At 38.0% G+C, this 23,657-nt stretch overlaps 1 protein-coding gene across 1 annotated transcript in view; it reads left to right on the top strand.

Moving 5' to 3' along the window:
- Positions 1 to 23,657, top strand: part of IQCM (IQ motif containing M) — a 190,808-nt gene that overhangs the window by 16,024 nt on the left and 151,127 nt on the right. Inside the window, exons 4-5 of the mRNA XM_057310113.1 lie at positions 3,527 to 3,609; positions 5,604 to 5,871. Of these exons, the coding sequence (XP_057166096.1) occupies positions 3,527 to 3,609; positions 5,604 to 5,871 (351 nt within the window). The remainder of the gene's footprint in view (positions 1 to 3,526; positions 3,610 to 5,603; positions 5,872 to 23,657) is intronic.

Here is a 23,657-nt window from a genome sequence, read left to right as displayed (position 1 = left end):
AGTGACCAGGCAAACCTCAGAGGAGTGTCCAGTACTCACAAGGAGTAGCACATGGCATCGGGAAAAGCAGCAGATATGTAGAAAAAAGCAAGAAGCAACTCAGGAGACCAGCTCCTGGGTGGGCTTCCAGTATGGCTGACTTTGGAAGGGCCCTTTGAGTGTCAGAGCTTTGCCTGTAAATGAAGACTAGATCTTCATTTAGAATGAAGACATGATAGTTTTTATAAAGCTACATTTTCACCAAGAACTGGTGACTTCATCATTAAGTTATATTGTGTATCATGTGTGTGACGCACGACAGTACTGTAATTATAAGTAATTAGAAGGGAGATAGAGGAAGGGAATTAAAGGAGGAAAGATTGTCATGAGAGGAAGAAACAGAGGAGATGTGTGGCATCACACCTCAGAATAAGTTACTGCTTTTCCTCTGGGGAGTACATGGTCTGGTTAGAAGCCCCCTCAAAGTAGATTTAGATTTTAGTTGAAACTTGATGAAAAGTTTTCATTCCTGAGCACCTGTCTTTTCCATGTGAGGACCATGCATCATATGGCTTTCAGTGGTGTCATTTATATGAATCATTTTATGATTGACGTGTGACTTTGTGCTCTGATCTGCACAAGGAACATGTATACTTCTTGAAGCACGTGCATGAAGTCTTGACAAGTGTTTTTTTATTAGAAAGAAGAAAAAAATCCACCAATCTATATCCTTAGAAATATGTAGATAGCTCTGAATATGGGGTGATACAGAGGCAAATGTGGGCGGACAGGGAGATTTGGGTTTGTCAATGACATACATACTTTCCATAGGTGAGAGTAGAAGGAGGGAAGAAACTGGGGAGCAAGAAAAGATGTTGTTTTTTCTAGAATGATTGCAGAGCACTAATTCCAATGCTCAGTGATGGGACACCCTAGTAGATGCTTTTTCTTCTAACCCAGCACTTTCAAGGGGGGGTCTAGAGTCCAATTGTCTCCCTCCTTTATTGCTAGGGGTCTCCCCCAGGTTTCAGTCCTCAGGATGGCATTGCCCCCTCATTGCCTGTGACCCTTGAGTCTACATGGGGAAAAGCCAGGGAAAATTTTGTGAAGGAGTGAAGGGAGAACTTGTCCCCAATATTTTGTTATGAAAATTTCAAACATACAGCAAGCTTGAAAGAATTTTAAATTAACACCCGGAGACACCTACCACCCAGTTCTTACCATGAATATTTTACTGTATTTGATTTATTTCGTATCCATCCATCAACATGCATATTAGTCAGAATTCATTATTTATTTATATTTTTTCTTCTATTGATATAAAATGTATGACAACAAAATGCCAAAATCTTTGGCATATACTCACTGATTTATAATGATTACATATGCCTGTGTGATCGATCCACTGTGCATCAAAATATAGAACATTACTCTTACCCCATTACTCTTTCGTGTCCCTTCTCTCTCAATCCATGCCATCCCTGACCAGAAAAATCACTGTTCTTTTCTATTTCCCATATATGAGCTATGTTTGCACTAGAACTTCATATAAGTGGAACCATGAAGTATTGTGTGTGTGTGTGTGTGTGTGTGTGTGTGTGTGTGTAAGGATGCTTACTTTTCATAATGATTTTGAAATTCATCCATGTTGTGTATGTCAGTAGCTTGATTCTTTTTTATTGCTGAGTAGTATTTCATTTGTGAATATACCACAGATGTTGATACACATCTGGGCTGTTTCCAATGTAGAATTATTATGAATAAAGTTTCCTTGAGCTTTCCTGTACAATGCTTTTGTAAATTTATGCTTCATTCTCTTTGATAAATACCTAGGAGTGGGATTGCTAGGTCCCAGGCTAGATGTATTTAAGTTGTATGAGAAATGGCTATAATTTTCCCAAGCTATCTTATCTTGCATTTCTACCAATGACACATGAGTGTTCCAGTAGCTCCACAGCATCACCAATTTTGGCTGTTATCAGGGTTTTTCATTTTAGCCATTCTGGTGGGTATGTGGTGGCACCTGCTATGATCTGAATGTTTGGGTCCCCCCAAAATTGGAATTTTGAAATTCCAACCCCCAAAGGTGATGGTACTGGGAGGTAGGGCCTTTGGGAGGTGTTTAGGTCATGAAGGTGGAACCCTCATCAAGGGGATTAGTACTCTTATAAAAGGGACCCCAGAGAGGTCCCTAGTGCCTTCCACCTCGTGAAGATACAACTAGATGTCGGGGAGCTGGAAGAGGGCTCTCACCTGACCACGCTGGCACCGTGATCTTGTACTTCCAGCCTCCAGAATGGTGAGAAAAAAATGTCTGTTGTTTGTAAGTCACCCAGACTGTGGAGTCTTGTTATAACAGCCCAAGTGGACTAAGTCAGTATCTCATTATGATTTCGATTTGCATGAAGATGAATTTTTTATTATTTTTTATTTTTTAATTTTTTTAGACTTTATTTACTTGAAAGCGAGAGAGAGAGGGAGAGAGAGAGAGAGAGCACGAGCAAGGGTGGGGAAGGCAGAGGGAGAGAGACAAGCAGACTCTTTGCTGAGCAGGGAGCCTGATGTAGGACTGATCCCAGGACCCAGAGATCATGACCTGAGCTGAAGGCAGACGCTTAACTGACTGAACCACCCAGGTACCCAAGATGAATTTTTTAATTACTTAAAATTTGAGAGGGTGAAAAGAAGGGAGAATATCTTGATCCTAAGAATACTAAAGGAGGTAGAGTTATAGGAATGGGGAGCACACTGGCTAAATTGAAAAGCCAATTCGAATCAATAATTTGGTAACATATTTAAATTTTACTGAGTCCCGTTTAAGAAGAAGAAGCCAAGAAACACTTATAAATGTCAGGATCAGCTAATACTGAAGGAAATATAGCAGGAGGAAAAACTTAAGCAAGACTAAATGAGAATGATGTAGTCTATGCTATAGAATCCTATATGTAGCTCTGGATAAAAAGAATAAGAATCTTAAGAAAGTATAAATGAGATAAGAGTTATTATAATGTTACCCATTTGTAGGTGTGTATTTTTTATTTCAATGCTATTCCTACCTAATAAACCTATTGAGTTTATTTTGCAGTTATAATTTTAACTAGTTGTAAGGTAAATATTTATAGAGAAATGTACAGCCATATGAATTAGTCATCAGGTAGGGAAAACACACTTAGATTTGTTAATTTTTGTGCCCAAGTCATGTTATGTCTTCTATATAGTAACATTTAAAGAACTTCAAAAGCTGAAGGGGACTTCAATTTTGTGTGCTTTATTTGGTTCCCCTAGACTTTAATAAATAAGGATGATCTACCTTGTCACTCTCACCATTGTAAACTGATGTTTTTTAAAGTAAAGTATTACATTGAAGGACCATTACACGAACTTCTTATGCATCCGCTGTTAACGTCCACTTGGAACACTTAACTTTTTATAATGCTCTTCAAGAATCATCACTGCCCGAATTTTAATCTCATAGTTTTGCCATTTGTGATTAAGAAAGTACATTAATTACATTAAAAAAGTAAAATATTTTGTGTTTCTGTTTTAGGTCCTATATTAGAGATCACCAAGCAAGACTTTTTTCAAGAAGCAAAAACTCTCATTGCCCAACATTATGAGAAAATAAATGAGGTTAATGCTTTGCATTTATCTAACTTATATTTCAGGAAACTAAAAACTATTTTTGTATACTATAATAATTGTTTCAAATGGTTGCATGAACCCTAATAAATTCTGAGTAGAAGAGAAAAATGAAATTTTTGATAGCTCTAAAAATTGATTTTAGATTGTATTTAAAAATAAGATTTTTATAGCTATAAAGATTATTTAATTACATGTATATTTGTACATTTAATCCAATTTTTAATGTTTTCTTTTAATGAATTATAACTGAAATATTTGAAATACAGATCTCAAATAAATATCTGTCTTTGAACACTATTAGATAAAACTAAACTAGGAAATATGCCATGAGCTGTGTGCCCCCAGCATGACACGCTTCTCTGTATCTTCTTCCATATCACCTTGCATTAGAACCGTTTACTAGTCTGGGTGTTCCTTGAGGGCAGTACCTCTTTTTTGACTGTTGCATCTCCAGCAACAGGCTTTGTGGCTGGCTCAATAAATATTTGCTGAATGGCACAGAGCTGGAAGGTGAGAAGGAGTGTAAGGGAATGGGTCAGCAAAGAGATAGGAGAGTCAGCACAGGATGAAATTTTAGAGGAAAACCTCTCCAGGAGATGGGAAATAGCAGCTATTTTGACAAATGGGTCTTTGGGGAGACAGGTGAGGGAAGGGCATCTTAGGATGGCTTACTGTGTGCCACACTATAGTATCTCCTTTCAAATACTTTAAACAAAAAAATTTTTTTAAAGATTTTATTTATTTGAGAAAGACAGAGTGATCTGCGCGAGCACAAGAGGAGGTAGGGTCAGAGGGAGAAGCTGACTCCCTGCTGAGTGCCCCAATATAGTTTTTTTTTTAAAAACTGAATTTTAGATAACGATTTTAAATATTTTTCAATGCTTACTGTGTAGGGGAGGGGGGAATTATAATCGTTACATATGTTTCCTTTGAATGATCGTCTAGGCTGAGACTGGTCATAGGTGGTTTTAATTTTGTAATCAACATTGTTAACACTGCTTAACTTTTTCCTCTAACCAATTAAAAATAATTTTAAATTATATTGATTTCACTAGTAGGCACATGGGATGAAAACTTCACAGTCTAAAGAGTTAGATAGATGTACTTTAGAACATTTAACTTTTTAAAGAATTTTATCCAATCATAAGAGCTTACTGTTCCATCTTTGGTTGCTTAGCAAAACATAGTACTAGCATATTAAAACCTTCTTATTGGTGTCTTGAGTTGGCAACTTTTTTTTGGATGGGAGTGTTGAGGGCAGGGAACTATAGCTCTATCTATGGGCCAAGAGAATGTCTAGAATAGAACAATTATAATTGTTTGGGTAATTACCTGTCAGGGACCTGGCACTGTATTATTTTTCAATTGCTCAAGGTAGTCAAAATTAAGAAGGAATTAAGTATTATTTTTCAATTGCTCAAGGTAGTCAAAATTAAGAAGGAATTAAGTGATTGAAATCTGAAATACAGATTTGATTATTAATATACTTTTCTAGAGAACCTGCTTCTTGTGTGAGCTGTAATTTCTTACATTCAACAGAGAAAGAGCTTTAAGAGTGTCAGTATTTTATGGACATTTGAAAATTCTTAAAAGATGCTTGAAAATTATTAAATTCTTATATGCTTACTATTTGAAAACTTCTATTTTAAAATGGACTTTAAAGCTGCATTTGAAAATATCACATGTGAGGAGAAAATTACTATTGGAGAATTTACATTTTTTTTTTTTTGAAGTGGAATGTTATCCTCATTCTTATTAAGGGCTTTTGGAAAACTATAAAGGATAACATCAGCTTTACCTGAGTACTGTCATGTGCTTTATAGTAAATATCTTATGTAGTAAGGTACTTTATAAAATACATTTAGTGGGTATAATTTTATTAACTTATTAATAAAATATATAATTTTATTATATGATTAATATTAAAGTTAAATAAAATTTAAATATAAATTAAATTAAATTTATTTTTGTTTTACTCACAGAATAAAGTTCAAGGTACTTCTGTAAATGTTTTTAAAAATAAACATCAAAAACCAAAATCTGGCAAATTCATACCTTTGGAGATTAAAAAAAAGGAAACACTTGATGTGGTTGAAGAACTTCGGACAGCACACAAAAGTATGTGTTTTCCCAAACACCTGTTCAAAAGTGAACATTTTAAGGAGCCCTCACAACGAACTTTTTTCAAGGAGCCAGACATTTTTAGCGTAAAGGAGAAATTCAAGGACTCTATGGATCTAATTGTGAAAGGTAAGTTTTTGGTGTAGCAAAGAAGTTCAGTGAACCAACAGGCAAAACCCTTTGCTTCTGGTGTGCTTTTAATGGAATTTCCTTGTTGAAACAAAAGCCCACACTTTAACTCTTAGCAGTTGAAGGCAGGGAGGCACGATTAAAAGAGTTACTAAGCTCTGGGGTTACCAGAAATTGAAAGGAGAGTACACTAATGGGAACGAGGAATTTATTGGGACAAAATTGCTTAGCCACGTCTTCCAACAGAGTGATATTTCTTCTAATATAAGACCTCAGACTGCGTAGTTCACAGCTAATAAAGCAGTGAAAGGTTTATGGTTTTGAATTCTGTTGTTGAGCAGGATAGATAAGGTAGGCAAGTTCTCTGTGAATGTGTTCCCCCAAAACCCCAAAAAGATTTTTGGGAGCTATAGAATTTTCCTTTAAGACAAATTATAGGAAAGGTTTACTTTCTATCAGGAACTTGGCAAGATGGAACCTGGAAGTCTATTTAAGCAAAGTGATATTGTTTTCCAGAGACTAATGGCTGAAATAAATGACTTCTTAAGACACATTTCTGTTTAAGCCTTCATAACTTCATTTTTCCTCTTTTGTTATTCCTTGTTATGTTATTCTTTCATGTGAAGTTTTTTGATTCAATTGAGTGCCTGCTCTGTGGCGGGCACTATGTTAGAAGCTGGAGAAACAAAGATTAAAGGGCTCGTAGAGTAATGGTGAGGATGAATGCCTGGGTAATTTCTTATCATCTAATTGTGACAATTGCTGTACTAGACATAAGTGCAAAGCATTATGGAGACATTGAAGAGTAATCAACCAAGTACCAGAATGAAAGTTTCTCAGAAGAGATCTCATTAGGAAGGGGTTTTAAGGAGAAGTTTGTTAAGTGTAGGGTGGGTAAAGAAGAGGCCATTCTGGGCCATGGGAGAAAAATATTAAAGCCCTGAAGGAAGAAAGAATGTGATGTGTTTTGGGAAAGGAGAGATGTAATAAGAAGTAAGGTTAAGAAGATGTGAGTGAGGCTAGATTTACAAGAGAATATAATAGCAGGCCGAGGATTCGAACCTGTGTATAGTAGAAAGCCATTGGTGATTTCAAGCTGAGGGTGGGGAAGAGGGTGGAGAGGGGTTTACAGCAGCATTTCTCAAAGTGTAGTCTTCTGAACACTAGTTCTGAGGGGTTCATCTCAGCAAAAGGGATCTTTGGCTAGATACATTTAAAAAAATGCATTTACTGGTTGAGATTCATATTGAGCATTAATATATTAAAGCTCTATGAAATGCTGCAGAAAATAATTCTGTTTGCTGTTTTTAACCTGGCTATCACCAATTCACTTGAGCAAAGAATTCCTAAAGAAAGATATTGAGGTGTCTAGACTGGAAAACTGGGTAGATAGACATCATTAAGTTGAGATCAGAATTCAGAGGGACAAATGGATTTTAGGCGGAGGATTTTAGGTGGAGAAGGGGATGGGAAAGATACTGAATTCAGTTTTAGATCTGCTAAGTAGACACGCATATGGAGACAGTCATTAGGAAGTTGGAATTGTAGATCTGGTAGTTAAGAGAGAGAGATAGGTGAAGACTGAAGATTAATATTGGGAGTCACTGCCGTGCCATAATTGTGGGGGTCATACATTTGTTCAACCAACATTTACTTATGATGTGAGATGTATAGAGACAAAAGATATGCTACTTGTCCTTAAGAAGTTCAAACTTGATATATGTAATTTGTCTGTGGTTGGATGAAGAAGGATAAATGGATAATTACAATATAGTGTGACCCATACTGTAATAAAAACAAGCTTTACTGCTTTGAAATCAATAGGAAAGATACCTAATTCAGATATAGTAATCAGGGATGTATTCCCAGATTTAAAGTCTTTGGTACATTTTGAAGGATGAATAAGTTTACTCAAGAAAGAAGAAAAATTCTGTCTGGTCAGATGGTCTGACCTCTAGACGATAATGGATATCTGAGAAAGTGATAGTGATATATTTGCGGGAGCTAAAATGATTTCACATAACTGAAATGAGGATTGAAGAGTAATTAGAGATGAGACTAGATATTGGAGAACTTTGAGTTTTAGCCTAAACGCAATGGGAACCATTCAGATGTTTTAATGAGAAGTTGCAGTGATCACATTGGCATTTTAGAACATTTCTGGGAGCAGAGATGTAGTGTGATGAATTTTGGAAGCACAAAGTCTACGAATGAGGAGACTAATTTATATGAAAAAGGATGACTTGAATTAAGGTAGCACCCCTGGGGCCAGAACTAAGGGGAGAGATTTTAGAGATATTTGAGAAATCGAGTTATCTAGATTTGGTCAACAATAGATGGAACATAAGACACAAGGAAAGGGCTGTGGGATTCTTGGCATAGTGGTTTGTCCTAGTGGCAGCATGGAAACACATGTGACATATTAAAGGGTTGAGGATGCATCTTATGTAATGGTAAAACTGCCACCAGCAACCAGCTGGAATTTAGACCATGTACCTACTGAGCTTTGTTGTTCTAGGTGATGAAGTTGGGAAATAGTGTTATTGAAATATGTTGCTGGTTTTGGCTGCCTTTGGGAAGTTATTATGAAAAAAAAAAGATGAGCTAACAAAAGTATTGGCTGGTTTGCAAGCAGAAATGAAAGGGCATAGTCATACCAGGTATCTGGGTCCTTGGTTTTGAACAAATGTCTAATACTTATCACTGCAGCAAAAATCAGATTAAGGGTATGTCCTTCGTAACCCAGCCCCATTATCTCAGATCACCTCCTGGCACTTACCACTAAGGTGAAAGACTAAGGCAAGGGGTGAAGAAGTGAAGATACAAAAGATTTTAAAGCTATGCTTAAAAAAAGAACATTGAATGTGGTTATTGGCATGAAGAATTAATTAGAAGAAAATAGATTAAAAAATCTACCAAATATTTTAGAGAATTTTATTGCCAGAGAAACCATGAACCTTGATTTAATCAAATATTCGAAAGTAAAATAAGGTGGCTTTATTTGGAAGTGACCCACAAAAGCTGTACAGTCCCCAAGGAGGATAATAGCAAGATGTGGCCAAACAAGGAAAAACACTTCCCAGAGTGGATCCAGGGGCCACGAAAAAAAATGAATGAGGGAGTTTACTCCCAGAACAGAATCACTGTATACTCAAAAAGAACTTCCCTGCCTCCAGGGCATGGAGCTTCTCAGTGACTCCCCAGCAGATTCTATAACTTCTTCGGTTGGTGATTGCTATGTGTCTTCTCTTTTTCTCTTTCACTAATGGAGTTTTTCCTGAGGTTATCCTGTACCTGCCCCACCACTGGAAGTTGTGTGTGGAAATAATTGTTGTGTTTGGTGCACGTTATTACCGGCCCAGAAGGAGCCACACCTGGACCTGATGGAGAATACAGCAAACAGCCAGAGATTCTGGACACTGAGCTGGATGTAGTACTCTGGCTGAACTTTAGGTTATCTCCTTTGAGGAGAGGAAGAGTGTGATTTGTCAGGGAATAAGAATGGATAGATAATTGATGTCCAAATGGGCTGACTGTGGCAGAGACTGGCTAGATGTTTATCAAACTTATTCCTATATCCTTTCTTCCTGGGCACTTGGCTAACATACATTGGTCATGTCCCTCACAGTTAGAGCTATGTGACTAGGGTTAGGCTCAGTGCAGTATAGCTGGAGGTGATGCCCATCCAAAAAATGTCTTGTGTTCTCCTTTCAACATGGCTCCTCTCATTTTCAAGTATGAGGACTCTTGTTCTGTACTCTTAAAACAATTGCAATTTTACTGACGGGAGAATGATAAAAATGCTTTTAATAACTGTTGATTGAAAATTTTTGTTGAGATACTGAATAAATATACAAACTCAGTATGGGGAATACAGAAGTGAGAAAAATGGTGATGGCTTCCTCCCTATGGAACTTGTAGTCTAGCAGGAGAAACAGGTATCAATTAAATAATCACTTGTATGCAGTTGAGAGTAGATGACAAATGAATGGGACCTGGGCATCAGCAAAGGCTTTCTATAGGAAATTGTAAGCTATGAAAGATATGGAGGAATTACTCAGTCAAGAAGTAATTCCTGCTGTTTCAAAAAATAGAAACAGAAGGAAAACTACCAAACTCATTCTAGGAGGCCAGTATTACCTTGATCCCCAAACCAGGAAAACACCCCATCAAAAAGGAGAATTACAGACCGATTTCCCTGATGAATATGGACGCCAAAATTCTCAACAAGATCCTAGCTAATAGGATGCAAAAGTACATTAAAAGGATTATCCATCAAGACCAAGTGGGATTCATCCCTGGGATGCAAGGGTGGTTCAACATTTGCAAATCGATCAGATCATATCAACCAGAAAAGAGTCAAGAACCATATGATCCTCTCAATTGATTCAGAAAAAGCATTTGACAAAATACAGCATCCTTTCCTGATTAAAACCCTTCAGAGTGTAGGGATAGAGGGTACATTCCTCAATTTCATAAAAACAATCTATGAAAAGCCTACAGCGAATATCATTCTCAAAGGGGAAAAGCTGGAAGCCTTTCCCTTAAGATCAGGAACACGACAAGGATGCCCACTCTCGCCATTATTATTCAACATAGTACTAGAAGTCCTTGCAACAGCAATCAGACAACAGAAAGGGATAAAAGAAGAATTGGGAAAGAAGAAGTCAAACTGTCTCTCTTCACAGATGACATGATACTCTATATAGAAAACCCAAAAGACTCCACCCCCAAACTACTAGAACTTACAGAGCAATTCAGTAATGTGGCGGGATACAAAAATCAATGCTTAGAAATCAGTTGCATTTCTATACACGAACAATGAGACTGAAGAAAGAGAAATTAGGGAATCTATTCCATTTACAATAGCACCAAAAATCATACGTTATCTCAGAATTAACTTGACCAGAGAAGTAAAGGATCTATATTCTAGAAACTACAAATCACTCTTGAAAGACATTGAAGAAGACACAAAAAGATGGAAAAATATTCCATGCTCATGGATCGGAAGAATAAACATAGTTAAAATGTCTATGCTACCCAGAGCAATCTACACTTTCAGTGCCATCCCAATCAAAATACCAATGACATTTTTCAAAGAACTGGAACAAAAAGCCCTTAAATTTGTGTGGAATCAGAAAAGGCCCCGAATCTCCAAGGAATTGTTGAAAAGGAAAAATAAAGCTGGGGGCATCACGTTGCTGGATTTCAAGCTATACTACAAAGCTGTGATCACAAAGACAGTATGGTACTGGCACAAAAACAGACATATAGACCAATGGAACAGAATAGAGAACCCAAAAATGGACCCTTGGCTCTTTGGGCAACTAATCTTTGACAAAGCAGGAAAAAACATGCAGTGGAAAAAAGACAGTCTCTTCAATAAATGGTGCTGGGAAAATTGGACAGCTACATGCAAAAGAATGAAACTTGACCACTCTCTCACACCATACACAAAGATAAACTCCAAATGGATGAAAGACCTCGATGTGAGACAGGAATCCATCAAAATCCTAGGGGAGAACATAGGCTGCAACCTCTTTGACATCGGCCACAGCAACTTTTTTCATGACACATCTCCGAAAGGCAAGAGAAACAAAAGAAAAAATGAACTTGTGGGACTTCATCAAGATAAAAAACTTCTGTACAGCCAAGGAAACAGTCAAAAAAACTAAGAGGCAGCCCATGGAATGTGAGAAGATATTTGCAAATGACACTACAGATAAAAGACTAGTATCCAAGATCTACAAAGAACGTCTCAAACTGAATACACTAGAAACAAATAATCAAATCAAAAAATGGGCAGAAGATACGGACACTTTTCCAATGAAGACATACAAATGACTAACAGACACATGAAAAAATGTTCAAAATCATTTGCCATCAGGGAAATTCAAATCAAAACCACCTTGAGATATTACCTTACGCCAGTTAGAATGGCAAAAATTGACAAGGCAGGAAACAACTAATGTTGGAGAGGATGTGGAGAAACGGGATCCCTCTTACACTGTTGGTGGGAATGCCAATTGGTACAGCCACTTTGGAAAACAGTGTGGAGGTCCCTTAAAAAGTTAAAAATTGAGCTACCCTATGATCCAGCAATTGCACTACTGGGTATTTACCCCAAAGAGACAGATGTAGTGAAGAGAAGGGCCATATGCACCCCAATGTTCATAGCAGCATTGTCCACAATAGCTAAATTGTGGAAGGAGCCAAGATGCCCTTCAACAGATGACTGGATTAAGAAGATGTGGTCCATGTATACAATGGAATATTACTCAGCCATCATAAAGAACGATTACACAACATTTGCTGCAACATGGGTGGGACTGGAGGAGATTATGCTAAGTGAAATAAGTCAAGCAGAGAAAGACAATTATCATATGGTTTCACTCATTTATGGAACATAAGAAATAGGAAGATCGATAGGAGAAGGAAGGGAAGAATGAAGGGGGGGGGGTAAACAGAAGGGGGAATGAACCATGAGAGACTGTGGACTCTGGGAAGCAAACTGTGGGCTTCAGAAGGGAGGGGAGTGGGGGATTGTGATAGGCTGGTGATGGGTATTAAGGAGGCCACGTATTGCCTGGTGCACTGGGTGTTATACGCAAATAATCATGGAACATGGCATCAAAAACTGGGGGTGTACTGTATGGTGACTAATATAACAAAATAAAAATTATTAAAAAAAAAAGAAGTAATTCCTGCTTGGAGTTCTAGGCCATGGGAAAACCATTTGCAGTGGCACAATGGAGGGAAACACAGAAATGATTTCAAAGAAGTGCAAAAAGAACTAATGTGGCTGCAGTTCTGAGAAGAAGCAGGAGAGGGGTTAACTGTAGCTATGTGAGAAACAGAACCTTGTAGTCAGTGCTGGGCTAGCAGATGTTTAATAACTGGCTATGGTGGGCGAGAAGGAGGGAGCCTGATTTATAGATTTGCCAGTTTCCATGGTGTAAATACTCGAAGGTAGCCAATTACAAGCTGCCAATGTTATATCACTGATCACATGATTTGGGAAGAGATGCTCATGGTCTGTTCCGAGAGTTGTGGCAAACACCTTTCGTACACCACTTGAAATCCTCTCAGACTCATTTCTTATTCCAGCTACTGATGTAGAGTCTGCTTCCTTCTCCAGGCTTCCCTGATGCCATCCTGGCTTGGGACACAATAGGAATGGGCTCAGCACTGATGCATGAGCAACCAGGAAGGGAGGATAAGAGCCAATGGAAAAATGTCTCTGCCTTTCTTCCCGAGGAAGAAGGGTCTCAGTGACACTCTATAAAGCTTCTCAGAATGTCCCAAACAGTTTCTTGTAGTGATGGTCCACTCAAAAAGGATTCTTAGATTAGCCCTTTCTTGTTTTCTTTCTCCCTTAAAATACTCTCTTAAAAATATTTTGATGGTGAATTGTCAGTAGTTGCTGAAAGATTGGGAGTGGAGTGTGAGGGAAAAGAAGAGTCAGGGAAGGATGATTCTTAGGCTTTAGACCTGATGAACTGGAAGATAGGAATTGCCATTTTCTGAGACAGGAGAGGAACATGCAGTTTTCAATGGGCAGAAAGTTAGAGCTGAGATTTGGACACATTATGTTTAATGTGCCAATTATGCATACAAATGAAAGTGTCCGGTAGTGTGTAATATAAGTGTGGGCTCAAAGAAAAGAAAAGTTGGGAGTTACTCAGGTACAGATCAATATTGTCTAATAGAAATATAATATGAACCACAAATATGATTAAGAGTTTTCTGGTGGCCACATTAAAAAGATAAAAAGAAACAGGCAAGGGGCACCTGGCTGGCTCAGTCAAAAGAACATGTGACTCTTGATCTTGGGGTTGTGAGTTCAAGCCCCACATTGGGTATAGAGATTACTTAAACAAACAAACTTAAAAAAAGAAACAGGAAAATTAATTTAATTTAAAATTTTAAAAAGATTTTATTTATTTGAGAGAAAGAGCGAGAGAGAGAGAATGAGCGGTGGGGAGGGGCAGAGGGATAGAGAGAGAAGCAGACTCCCTGCTGAGCAGGAAGTCTAATGCAAGACTTGATCCCAGGACCCAGAGATCATGACCTGAGCTAAAGGCAGATGCTTAACTGGACTGAGCCACCCAGGCATCCTGGCAAATTAATTTTAATAGTAGATTTATTTAATCTAATATATTGAAAATAGCCAATATAAAATTGTTAGTATTTTACAGTTTTTTTCATACTAAGTCCCCCAAATCCAGTGTATATTTTAGAAATTGGACTAGCCATATTTCAAGCGCTCAGTAGCTACAGTTGGCAAGTGGCTACTGTATTGAACAAGATAGATATCAATTTTATTTACAATCATTGACTAAGATAGTCTAAGAAATAAATGTTGGTGGAAAAAAAAAAATCCAAGGACTAAGTCCTGGAGGTTTCCAATATTTAGAGGGCAAGAAGAGGAGTACCCAGCAAAGGAAGTGGAAAGGAAACAGCTAGGGAGTGTGTGAAATATGTTACTCATATTTCTTTTTTAAAAAATATTTATGAATTTATTTATTTATTTGAGAGAGAGGGCATGCACTCACATGCATGTGAATGGCGGGAGAGGGGCAGAGGTAGAAGGAGAATCCTCAAGCCAGCTGCCAGCTGAGCATGAAACCCTGTGCGGGGCTCAATCCCACGACCCTGAGATCATGGCCTGAGCTGAAACCAAGAGTCAGATGCTTAACCAGACTGAGCCACCCAGGCGTCCCATGTTACTCATATTTCAGTCAAGTATTAGGAATGCCTTAGACAGGAGCAAGGAAAGCTCATCCGTTGTCCTAGAAGGAAGACGGGGCCATGGGTACAGACACAGGGTGATTGGTAGATTAGGTGGTGGGATTACTACTATTTTTTTTTTTTTTCAGTGAAATTAGAAGTGAGGTTTTCACTTGAGGATGGGATGGGAATTATTGAGTGTTGAGGAGTGAGGAAAAGGGTGAAATAATCGTAATCTGGGAAAGTGTGGAAGTGCTTGGAGTATGAAATGATAATTTGCTGTGAAAAATATACCCTCTTTTTTGTTTGTTTGTTTGTTTAAGAGAAAAGAGAAATAGTTGAGAAGTGTCAATAAGGATAAAGGAAGAATTTGACTTTATCTATAGCCCTGAGTACCGAAAGGGTAGAAGAGAAGAATAGTTAACCCTTGAGAGAGCTGTTGAAGAAGTTGTGCCCTTAGGAAAATAAGGGGGGTTAGAATGAGAACATTAGGGAGAACATAGCTAAAATATCACTTTAGCTGATGGAAGATCTGGGATTTCTTACGGTGCAGTTAAGAGTTTGGGGAGGTGATTCAAGGAAGGATGAAAGAGTGGGAGTCTGTGGAGATTAAGGTCAACAGCAAAGACAGTGAGAAGACTAGTTCTGAGGGTCTTTTATAGGAAGTGGGTAATTCCTTCTAATGGTAATCTCCTTTTGGGGATTGTTTTCTTTAGTGGTTTGTAATCAGGAGGCCAAGGATGTTTTGGGTAGGGGATGTGCGAAAGGAGTGAAGGTTTTATCAAGAGCACAAGGAGGACAGTGGTCCTGCTATTACAGGCTCTGTTAAAGTCAGAGACATTTTACTGGGAGCCTTTGCATGTGTCCTACCAGACAGCTATGAAGTGTTGATCTTAAGAGTTTATATTTGACTTAAAATTGGAATTCATTTCTCAAAGTTCTTATCTCAAAAAGTATATATTAAGTCTGTAACTTGGATCTATTTTTTAAACATATTCCCAATATTCACTTCAGTGTGAATGGAACCATGATCTAAGATATCAGTGGTATTAATTCCAGAACTTGATTAAAGTTTGTGAGATTAGAAAGAAAAGTGAGTCCCGTGTGTATGATATATGTACCTTTTGCTCACACTGCACTGGCAAACCAGCTGCAATATCTTCTGTAAGCTAAACATCTATATGAGAACAGGCCAAACGTTCCTTGAATTTGATCCAAGGATATCAACTTTGAAAATACACTGTAACAATTAAAATATCAAATATTTTTAGTAAATATGTTCTTTGTGCTTGAATATAATACATGTCCATATTTTTCTTAATAGAGCATAATCAGAAAAAATATTAAATGATTTCTTCTTTGAGTATATAGAAGTCTACAGTACTGCTTAACCAGTTTCTATTGTCAAGCTGCCAACAATTTATGGATTTTGATAATTAGAAATCACATGTAAAAATCTGTTTCTGTAATATATATGAAATACTAGATTATAGTTACTACATGCTATGTAGTCTTCATCTATTTACATGTTCCCTTGGGAACAAAAAATACTTAGGTGTAATTTTGAGTCATTTAAATTTGAAAACAGATTTTAATTAAACCCAATGAGATTTCCTGATATTCGTGTCAAGCAAATATGTTTAGGGTCAATATTGGATTGTTCCTTTACCAGTTTAGAAAAGAGTAGACATGTGTGTGTGTGTGTATGTGTGTGTGTGTGTGTGTGTGTTTGCATGTGTATATGTATTTTTTGGTCTCCAAATACAAATCATCCTTTAAATATAAAATGAAGGCATAATGAATTTTAATAATGCTTTAAAATAACTACGTGGCTAGAAAGCACTAGAGAAGTCTATCAGGAAAAATGACTTTGTGCTATGTTTATTTATTTCTTGCCCAGTGGTGAAAACTTACTAGTTTTTTTGGATCAACAATGTATATAAAATCTTCTATTTCATATTTTAGTGATTTTAAGTATACATATGATATTAACAAATACATTAAAATTGTTTTTTACCCATTCCCACAAAATTATTTGGAAGAATTTAAGACCAAGTTTCATAACAATTTATAAGAAACATGCAAACTAGAGGCTTTTTTTAATGAGGTGGAGAATTATATTGAATTTGATATTACAAAATAATTTGAGTTTTGGAGCTTTAGAACTTGCAGCATACTAATCTTCCTCTGTGTATAAAAACAGACTCTACTTGAGGAATTTCTAAATGAGGGAATAAATTTTGGATAATCACAGATTTTTGCAACTGCTTCTCTGCTTCTCTTAGTTTTCTTTCTGGTTTAGATTGCTATGTTTCTTCCCATTTCTTGCCAGTAATTTTCTTTTGCTTACCTATGCTCTTGAAAAAAGAACTTAAACAGAATTCAGATTAGCAAATTGTATATTTGAGTGACAGATGTCTTGAACACAGTTCTTTTTTCCTTATGCTTTTTCTTTTTTTATGCTGACCTGGTAAGTTCTGAAATAGAAAGATGCAGGGTGGGGACTCTAAGACAGGAGACTCATTGCTTCTGTAGTGACATGGTTTACTACACAGAAGTAGTCATAAAGTTCATTACCTTTTAATAAAGTAATAGTATCTTAAGTTTAAATTATTAAACATTATTAAGGATTTAGAGACAGTTAAAAGGCATTCTTTTTACCATCTGTCTTCTATTATTTTATTAGCCCAGAGGATAATTTAGGGAATAACAGAAATCTTAGGATAGAGTAGTGACTTGTAGGGGTTTTATGATTAAGTATACTTGTTCCGTTTTGCTTTTGACAAGGGACACAAGCAGTGAAGAGCTGAGGCTAGTGAAATATTTTGCAGTGGGCTAGGGTTCTTCCTAAGTCATTTGTACATAAGCTTTCTGTACAAGTAAATAATTCCACCTTCTCTTAGGAACTAAAATGAGAGCGGTTCATTCTAGGAAGTGGTTTCCTATTAGCAGTGAAAACCTTCAGTGGGCATTTGTTGCTTTTGGCTTCTCAACATGCTTTAACCTTACTTACCTCCGGGAACAGTGCTCAGATTTGGCTTTGGAGAAACACTCCCTCCCACTTGGAGTCTGTGTAGTTTGGAAAGAGCTGTCACTGTCACCCACCCCCCAGTGCAGCCTTGGCATGTGATTCAGGGACAACCATAGAGATGAGCTTATTCTCCTGACCACAGTGACGGGCTGAGTGATTGGGCTTAAACCAGCAAGGATGAGGTGAGCTTGGAGATACCAGAGAACACAGCACGGAATTCTAGAATAGAGTCAGCGTGGAAGAGTGAGCTGAATGATGCAGATAAATAAGCCCTGATGACATTGTTTAAGCCTCTGACCCAAGCTTTGCTAAAGACAGACTTTACCTGGATTTTCCAGTTTATGTGAATTGGTGAACTCTCCCTTTTGGAAAAGGCAGTATAGTTTAGTGGCTCAGAACGTGGGAGTTCAACTCCCTACATTTCAAATCTCAGCTTTCATACTCCTCAGTTTCTTCTATTTCTTTAAGGTAATTTGGTTTTCTGTTGGTTTTCATCAGTATACCATCTGATGGAAACACCTTCTTTATCCGGTCATTGTAGGAAAAATTCCACTTAAGGTATGTGTAACAGGCTGAATCATAGCCACTTGAAGATATCACATTCTAATTCCTAAAACCTATACATATTCTCCCTTATTTGGAAAAAAAGATCCTTGCAGATGTGATTAGGTTAAGGATCTTGAGCTAAAGAGATTATCCTAGATTATCCCAGTGAGCTCTAAATGCCACACAGTATCTTTATAAGAAAAAACCAGAGGGAGATTATGGACACACAGAAAAGGAGACACAATGTAACCACGGAGGCAGGATTGTAATGATGTGTCCACAGGCCCAGGACTGCTGACAGCCTCCAGAACCTGGGACAGGCAAGGAATAGATTTGCCTGTAGAGATTTTGAAGGAGTGCAGCCCTGTTAACACCCTGAGTTTGGACTTCTGGCCTTCAGAACTGTGAGAGGATGTATTTCTGTTGTTTTTAGCCACCAAGTTTTCAGTAATTTGTTACAATGGTCATATAAAACTAATACAATGTCCTTCCAAAACTAAGTTTCAATTCTAGACATCATGTAAAAAAATACTTTTCTTTGTTATAATGGTGCAGAAGTTTGATCAATAGGCCAATTGTTTCAACTTTCATTTCCTCATTCGTATGTTTATTCAGATGTTTTATTAAACTCTTCCTTAATAATCAGATAATATGTACCTTGGTCCCTGCCCTCAGGAAGCTTTCAGTTTAACACAAATTGCTTTCCCTTTCTCTCTCTCCCTTAAAAAAAATACCTATCTATCTATTTATGTATCTATCTATCTATCTATCTATCTGTCTATCTATCTATCTATCTGTCGGCATTGCAGGGTTTTTTGGGAGCGGGGCAGACCAGGGTTATGAGTAACACCACTTTTTCCCTTCTGAATTTAGAACCAATTGAATTGAGGAACAAGACACAGGAATTGGACAAATGGAGATTAAAATGTTCATTCTGGTACAGAGAAGGCTGTTGAGAGAATATGGCTCTGGATAAATAGCCCTGTGGCTTGTTAATCCTCTCCCAGAATTAAACTCACCCTCCTAGCCATACGCAGAACTTGCCAGCGGCAACCCTTCCTCCCCTGCTCTCTGCACAGAGCAGCACCTGCCCTCTAACTAAACCTTGTAGTGCAGAGGAGCGTGTACTTGCTTGTTCCATGCTGGTGGGCTGGAGATCCTCTGAAGGGACAAAGGCCGGCTTGGCTTTTCTAGTCAGAGTGGGAAGGGGGCCAGGTGAGGCAGGCCTTGTCCTCTGACAAATCAAAGCCATGAACCTTTCTGTTTAGTCATCCCCTCTTCTCTCTTGTATTTCTGCACTAAGGGAAAACATAAATATATGCGTTCTTGCTGGTGATACAGTTTCTTATCATCAGAGGCCACCATGTTACTCACCACTGGCAGGATTTGCCTGTAGTCTGAGGTTTACATACCTTTTGGAGGGTTTGGAAAAGCAACAGCCATAAACTGGGTATTAGGGTAATTAAATCTTTTACTGAGTGGCATGTAATTTTCTCCTAGCAATGTTGGGCCCTTTGGGACATTAAAAAAAAATGTAAGCCACAGAACACTTCCTTCCTCTCAGTGATTTGTATGTATCCAAGGGACCCATAATTATTTCTGTCCTACTGTGTGGAAGTTAGTCAACCCTAACCACTAACATGTATATTACTTTGCCCTTCTTCAGGCACAGATCTGATCACTTGCTAATTAGTACAATCAAGTAAAGTTAATTTCAAACATTTGAGTCTGAACTTCTTATTAAGAAGTTAAGATCTTGGTGGTTTTTCTGAGACAATACCTTTCTGAGATTGATATATGTTTATATAAAAGAAATAAGTGGAAGGCTAACTTAATTGACTTCTCTTTTTACTAATTTTGAAGTGGAGTTCTTTTTTTTTTTTTTCCAATGCCTTTCACATAAGCTGAAGAATGCTATTAAGACAGTAACTCCATTTTCAGTAAGAGACAGACTTTTGTCATTTTGAGGCTACATTATTAACATGCTCCCCTAACTAAATCTGACTCAATCTTTAAAGAAACTTATGCCAGAGTGACTTTTATAAAACGCAAATCCTATACTCTCTTTTTTTCTAAAATCCTTCAATGTGTCCCCAGGGCCTATAGGATAAGAGAGGTAAAATGATATATTTTATACATCCCAACTATGATTTTTTTTTTAACCCTGAGATCAAGATCTGAGCTGAGATCAAGAGTCAGATGCTTAACCGACTGAACTACCCAGGTGCCCCCAACTATGAATATTTTTTAAAAGTTTGATCAATCATGATAGAAGAAAGACTGAATTTTCTTTCTATTCTCATTATGGAAAATACGAAATTTTTGTTGTATGAAGATGTAATCAAAGAGTACAGAACCAAAAAAAGGAGGCAAAAAAAAAAAAAAAAAAGAGATACAGAGGTATCTCTGGTTAGTTAACAAAAATACTGTTACTTGTCTGGATTTTGTAATGCTGTGATTACTTGTCTGTTTTTAAGAATTTGTTACTTATGGTGACAACCTTCTCTAATTCTAAATATTCACATTCACACCTCATGTTGTATTTATGCTTTTACAGACACTTTCTTTAGTATGTCCCCACAGGTTTTATGAGTTTAAGTCCCTAAAATATCTGGATTCACTACCAGTGGAGAACCAAAGTTAAGCAGGAAAATCAGAAGCTACTGTTGTAAAATAGAAATAGTGAGATGGTGACTTGGATTAGAGTAATGTTTAGGTTTGTTCTGGAGGTAAAACCTTCAACAGGATTTGCTCATGAGTTGGTTATTGGATGTTATTGGAGAGAGAGAGAGGAGTCAAAGATGACCAGTTCATCAGCAGTTGCTGTTGAAGGTTCTACTTCAAAACAAATCTGCAACCTAAATGCTTTTGTCCCAAGTTACTGAGGGTAGAGTTGCCATTTACCAAGATGGGGAAGTCTATGAGAGGAACAGATTTGACTCTTATGACCAAAAATTCAACTTTAGTCATGTGAAATCTGACTGTTAGACATCTGGGTGGAGATATTGAATAGAAAACTGGTATCTGGGTTTGGAGTTAATGGCAGAGAAGTAGGCTCAGATATCACTTTGGGGTACCTCAGCTTATAGACAGCATTTAATGCCCCAAGCCAAATGATATGGCCCTAGGAGTGAGTTAAGAAGTTAAGAACTAAGCTGTGGAGAATTTAGAGGTAAGGGAAATGAGAATAAACTAGTAAAGATGACTGAGAAAGGAGCAGGAGGTGAGGAAGGAAAAACCAAGCAAACAAACCCCCAAAAGGAGACTGAGATGTGCTGAAAACTGAGTGAAGACAGTGTTTCAAGAAGGGAGTGATTAACTGTGTCAAATTCTGCATATAGATCAAGTAATATGAGGACCAAAAATTGACATTGGATTAGCCATATGAAGGTCAATGATGACCTCAACACCTACTGTTTTAGTAGAGTGGTCAATTCAAAAGAGAATGGGAAGGGGCGCCTGAGTGGCTCAGTCAGTCGAGCATCTGCCTTCTGCTCAGGTCGTGATCCTGGGGTCCTGGGATTGAGCCCCGTGTCAGGCTCCCTGCTCGGTGGGCAGCCTGCTTCTCCCTCTCCCTCTGCTGCTCTCCTGCTTGTGCTCTCTCACTCTCTCTGTCAACTAAATAAACAAAATAAAATAAAAAAAAGAGAGAGAATGGGAAGAGAGAAGTGAGACAAGCATAAGAACTATTTCAAGAAGTTATATTATAAAGGAGAACAAAGATGCTGGTTGCCTCTAAGGGGAGGTAAGATCAAGAGAGAGTGCTGTTTTTGTCTGCTTGTTTGTTTTAAGATGAGAGAGAGGACAACATCCCTAATCAGAACATTCAAGAGGAAAGGGAAAGATTATAGTAAAGGAAGGGGAGGAATCACTGGGGCAATGTCCTTGGGAAGGTGGGACTGGAGGAGAACTGTTGGACAAGTAGAGGGGTTGGCCTTACACTGGATCATGAATGTTTTCACCTGCAATAAGGAAAGGGCACCGAGTATTATGGGTACAGATGCTATGAGGAGGGGAGCTTTGGTGGTCTTTTGATTGCCATTGTTTTCTTGGTGAAATTGGAAGCAAGGATATCAGCTGAAAGTAAGGTCAAAGGAAGTGTTGAAGGTTTGAGGTGAGAGTAGAAAATGTGAACTAGAGAGGGAAGAGTGAATGGACTAAGGAGTGGTGCTGTGATTATTGGATACATTAGGCCCCCTTGGGTTCTTGCTCATGAATGTGAAATGAGGCCAATCATGTTTTTGTTTTCTCCTCTCACCTCAGTCATGCTGGATGCAAATACCACAGAATAGGTGGAGACTTCAATTTAAGTAGGGTTTCGTGTTTTTTCAGATGAAGATGACAAAATCCGGGAGGAGCAATGGAGTTGAGGGTCTGTGAGAGAGAGTGAGTATAGGGATGGACTTTGGAATTTCAGCTGGCTAAGATACAAAGGTTGCAAGGGAGAGTGAGAAGGTGGAAGCGTCAGTGAGTAACAGGTCGTGGTACGACCCCAAAATTGTTGACAATGGGGAATAACCTGAAAAAATAGAAGTCGGTGATTGGAGTCAGATGCTTCAAATGGAGCTCATCAAGAGGCCGTGATTGGTAGTGAGAAGGACCAGGGTGTGAACGGGGACACGATGGCTCCTTGAGGGTAGACAGTAGTTTCTTTCAGCTTTTTATAACCTACATAGCCTGATAGATACTCAAGAAATGTTTCTGAATGAATTCAGAGAAAAAGTTGACTATCAGCACGGAGATGAACGTAGGTCATTCTCAGCAAACTTTAATTAGCAACTGCATTTGTTCTTACACGTTTCTAGGGTTCACAGGACAAAGACCCCCCTCAGACTGCTCAAGTAATAGGAATGTATTTCAAGTCTCAGACCTCGTTATACAGCTGGGCCTCTTGAGAACTGAGAGTCCCGCAGGAACTGAGGTGCCCTCTCCGTCTTTCGAGGACCGCTTGTTCTCTCCCCCTGCTTCTCCCAGTGGAACTGCTTTCCTTTGCTGTTCCTCACAGATAAGTCTCTTCTCCTTCTCATCATACACACAGACCAACATGGTTGCCTCATGGACTAAGTCCACATGAACTTTTGACTTCTCACTACACATCTAACTCATTTTCTTAAAGCTTGTATTTCTGGGAGAGAGGTATGATAGGCCTAGGTTGGGTTAGGTGATCCCAACACCACATTCAGGACAGAAGTGATGTGATAAGGTACCATTACGCTATTTAGGCCTGACCTCTTAGTAAAAATGGCAGACGAGAGAGTGATTTGGGGGACCGGGGCTTCATGGGACGGACAACTCCAAATAAGCCATCTTTTTTGTGAAGGAGGGGATCAGGCAAAAAAGGCAGGACTTGCTGTATTAAGCAAAAAATATTCTTGCAGTTATAAGAATACATTTTTTAGCTACTGGAATTTTATCTTTGGTTTTAGCAGTTCAGTAGAAGATAATCTTATTATTTAGTTAATATTGGTTACTTTGCTAG

The sequence above is a fragment of the Ursus arctos genome, unplaced genomic scaffold (assembly GCF_023065955.2).
Source record: "Ursus arctos isolate Adak ecotype North America unplaced genomic scaffold, UrsArc2.0 scaffold_11, whole genome shotgun sequence".
NCBI lineage: Eukaryota > Metazoa > Chordata > Mammalia > Carnivora > Ursidae > Ursus > Ursus arctos.
This window is presented reverse-complemented; position numbering and strand designations above follow the sequence as displayed.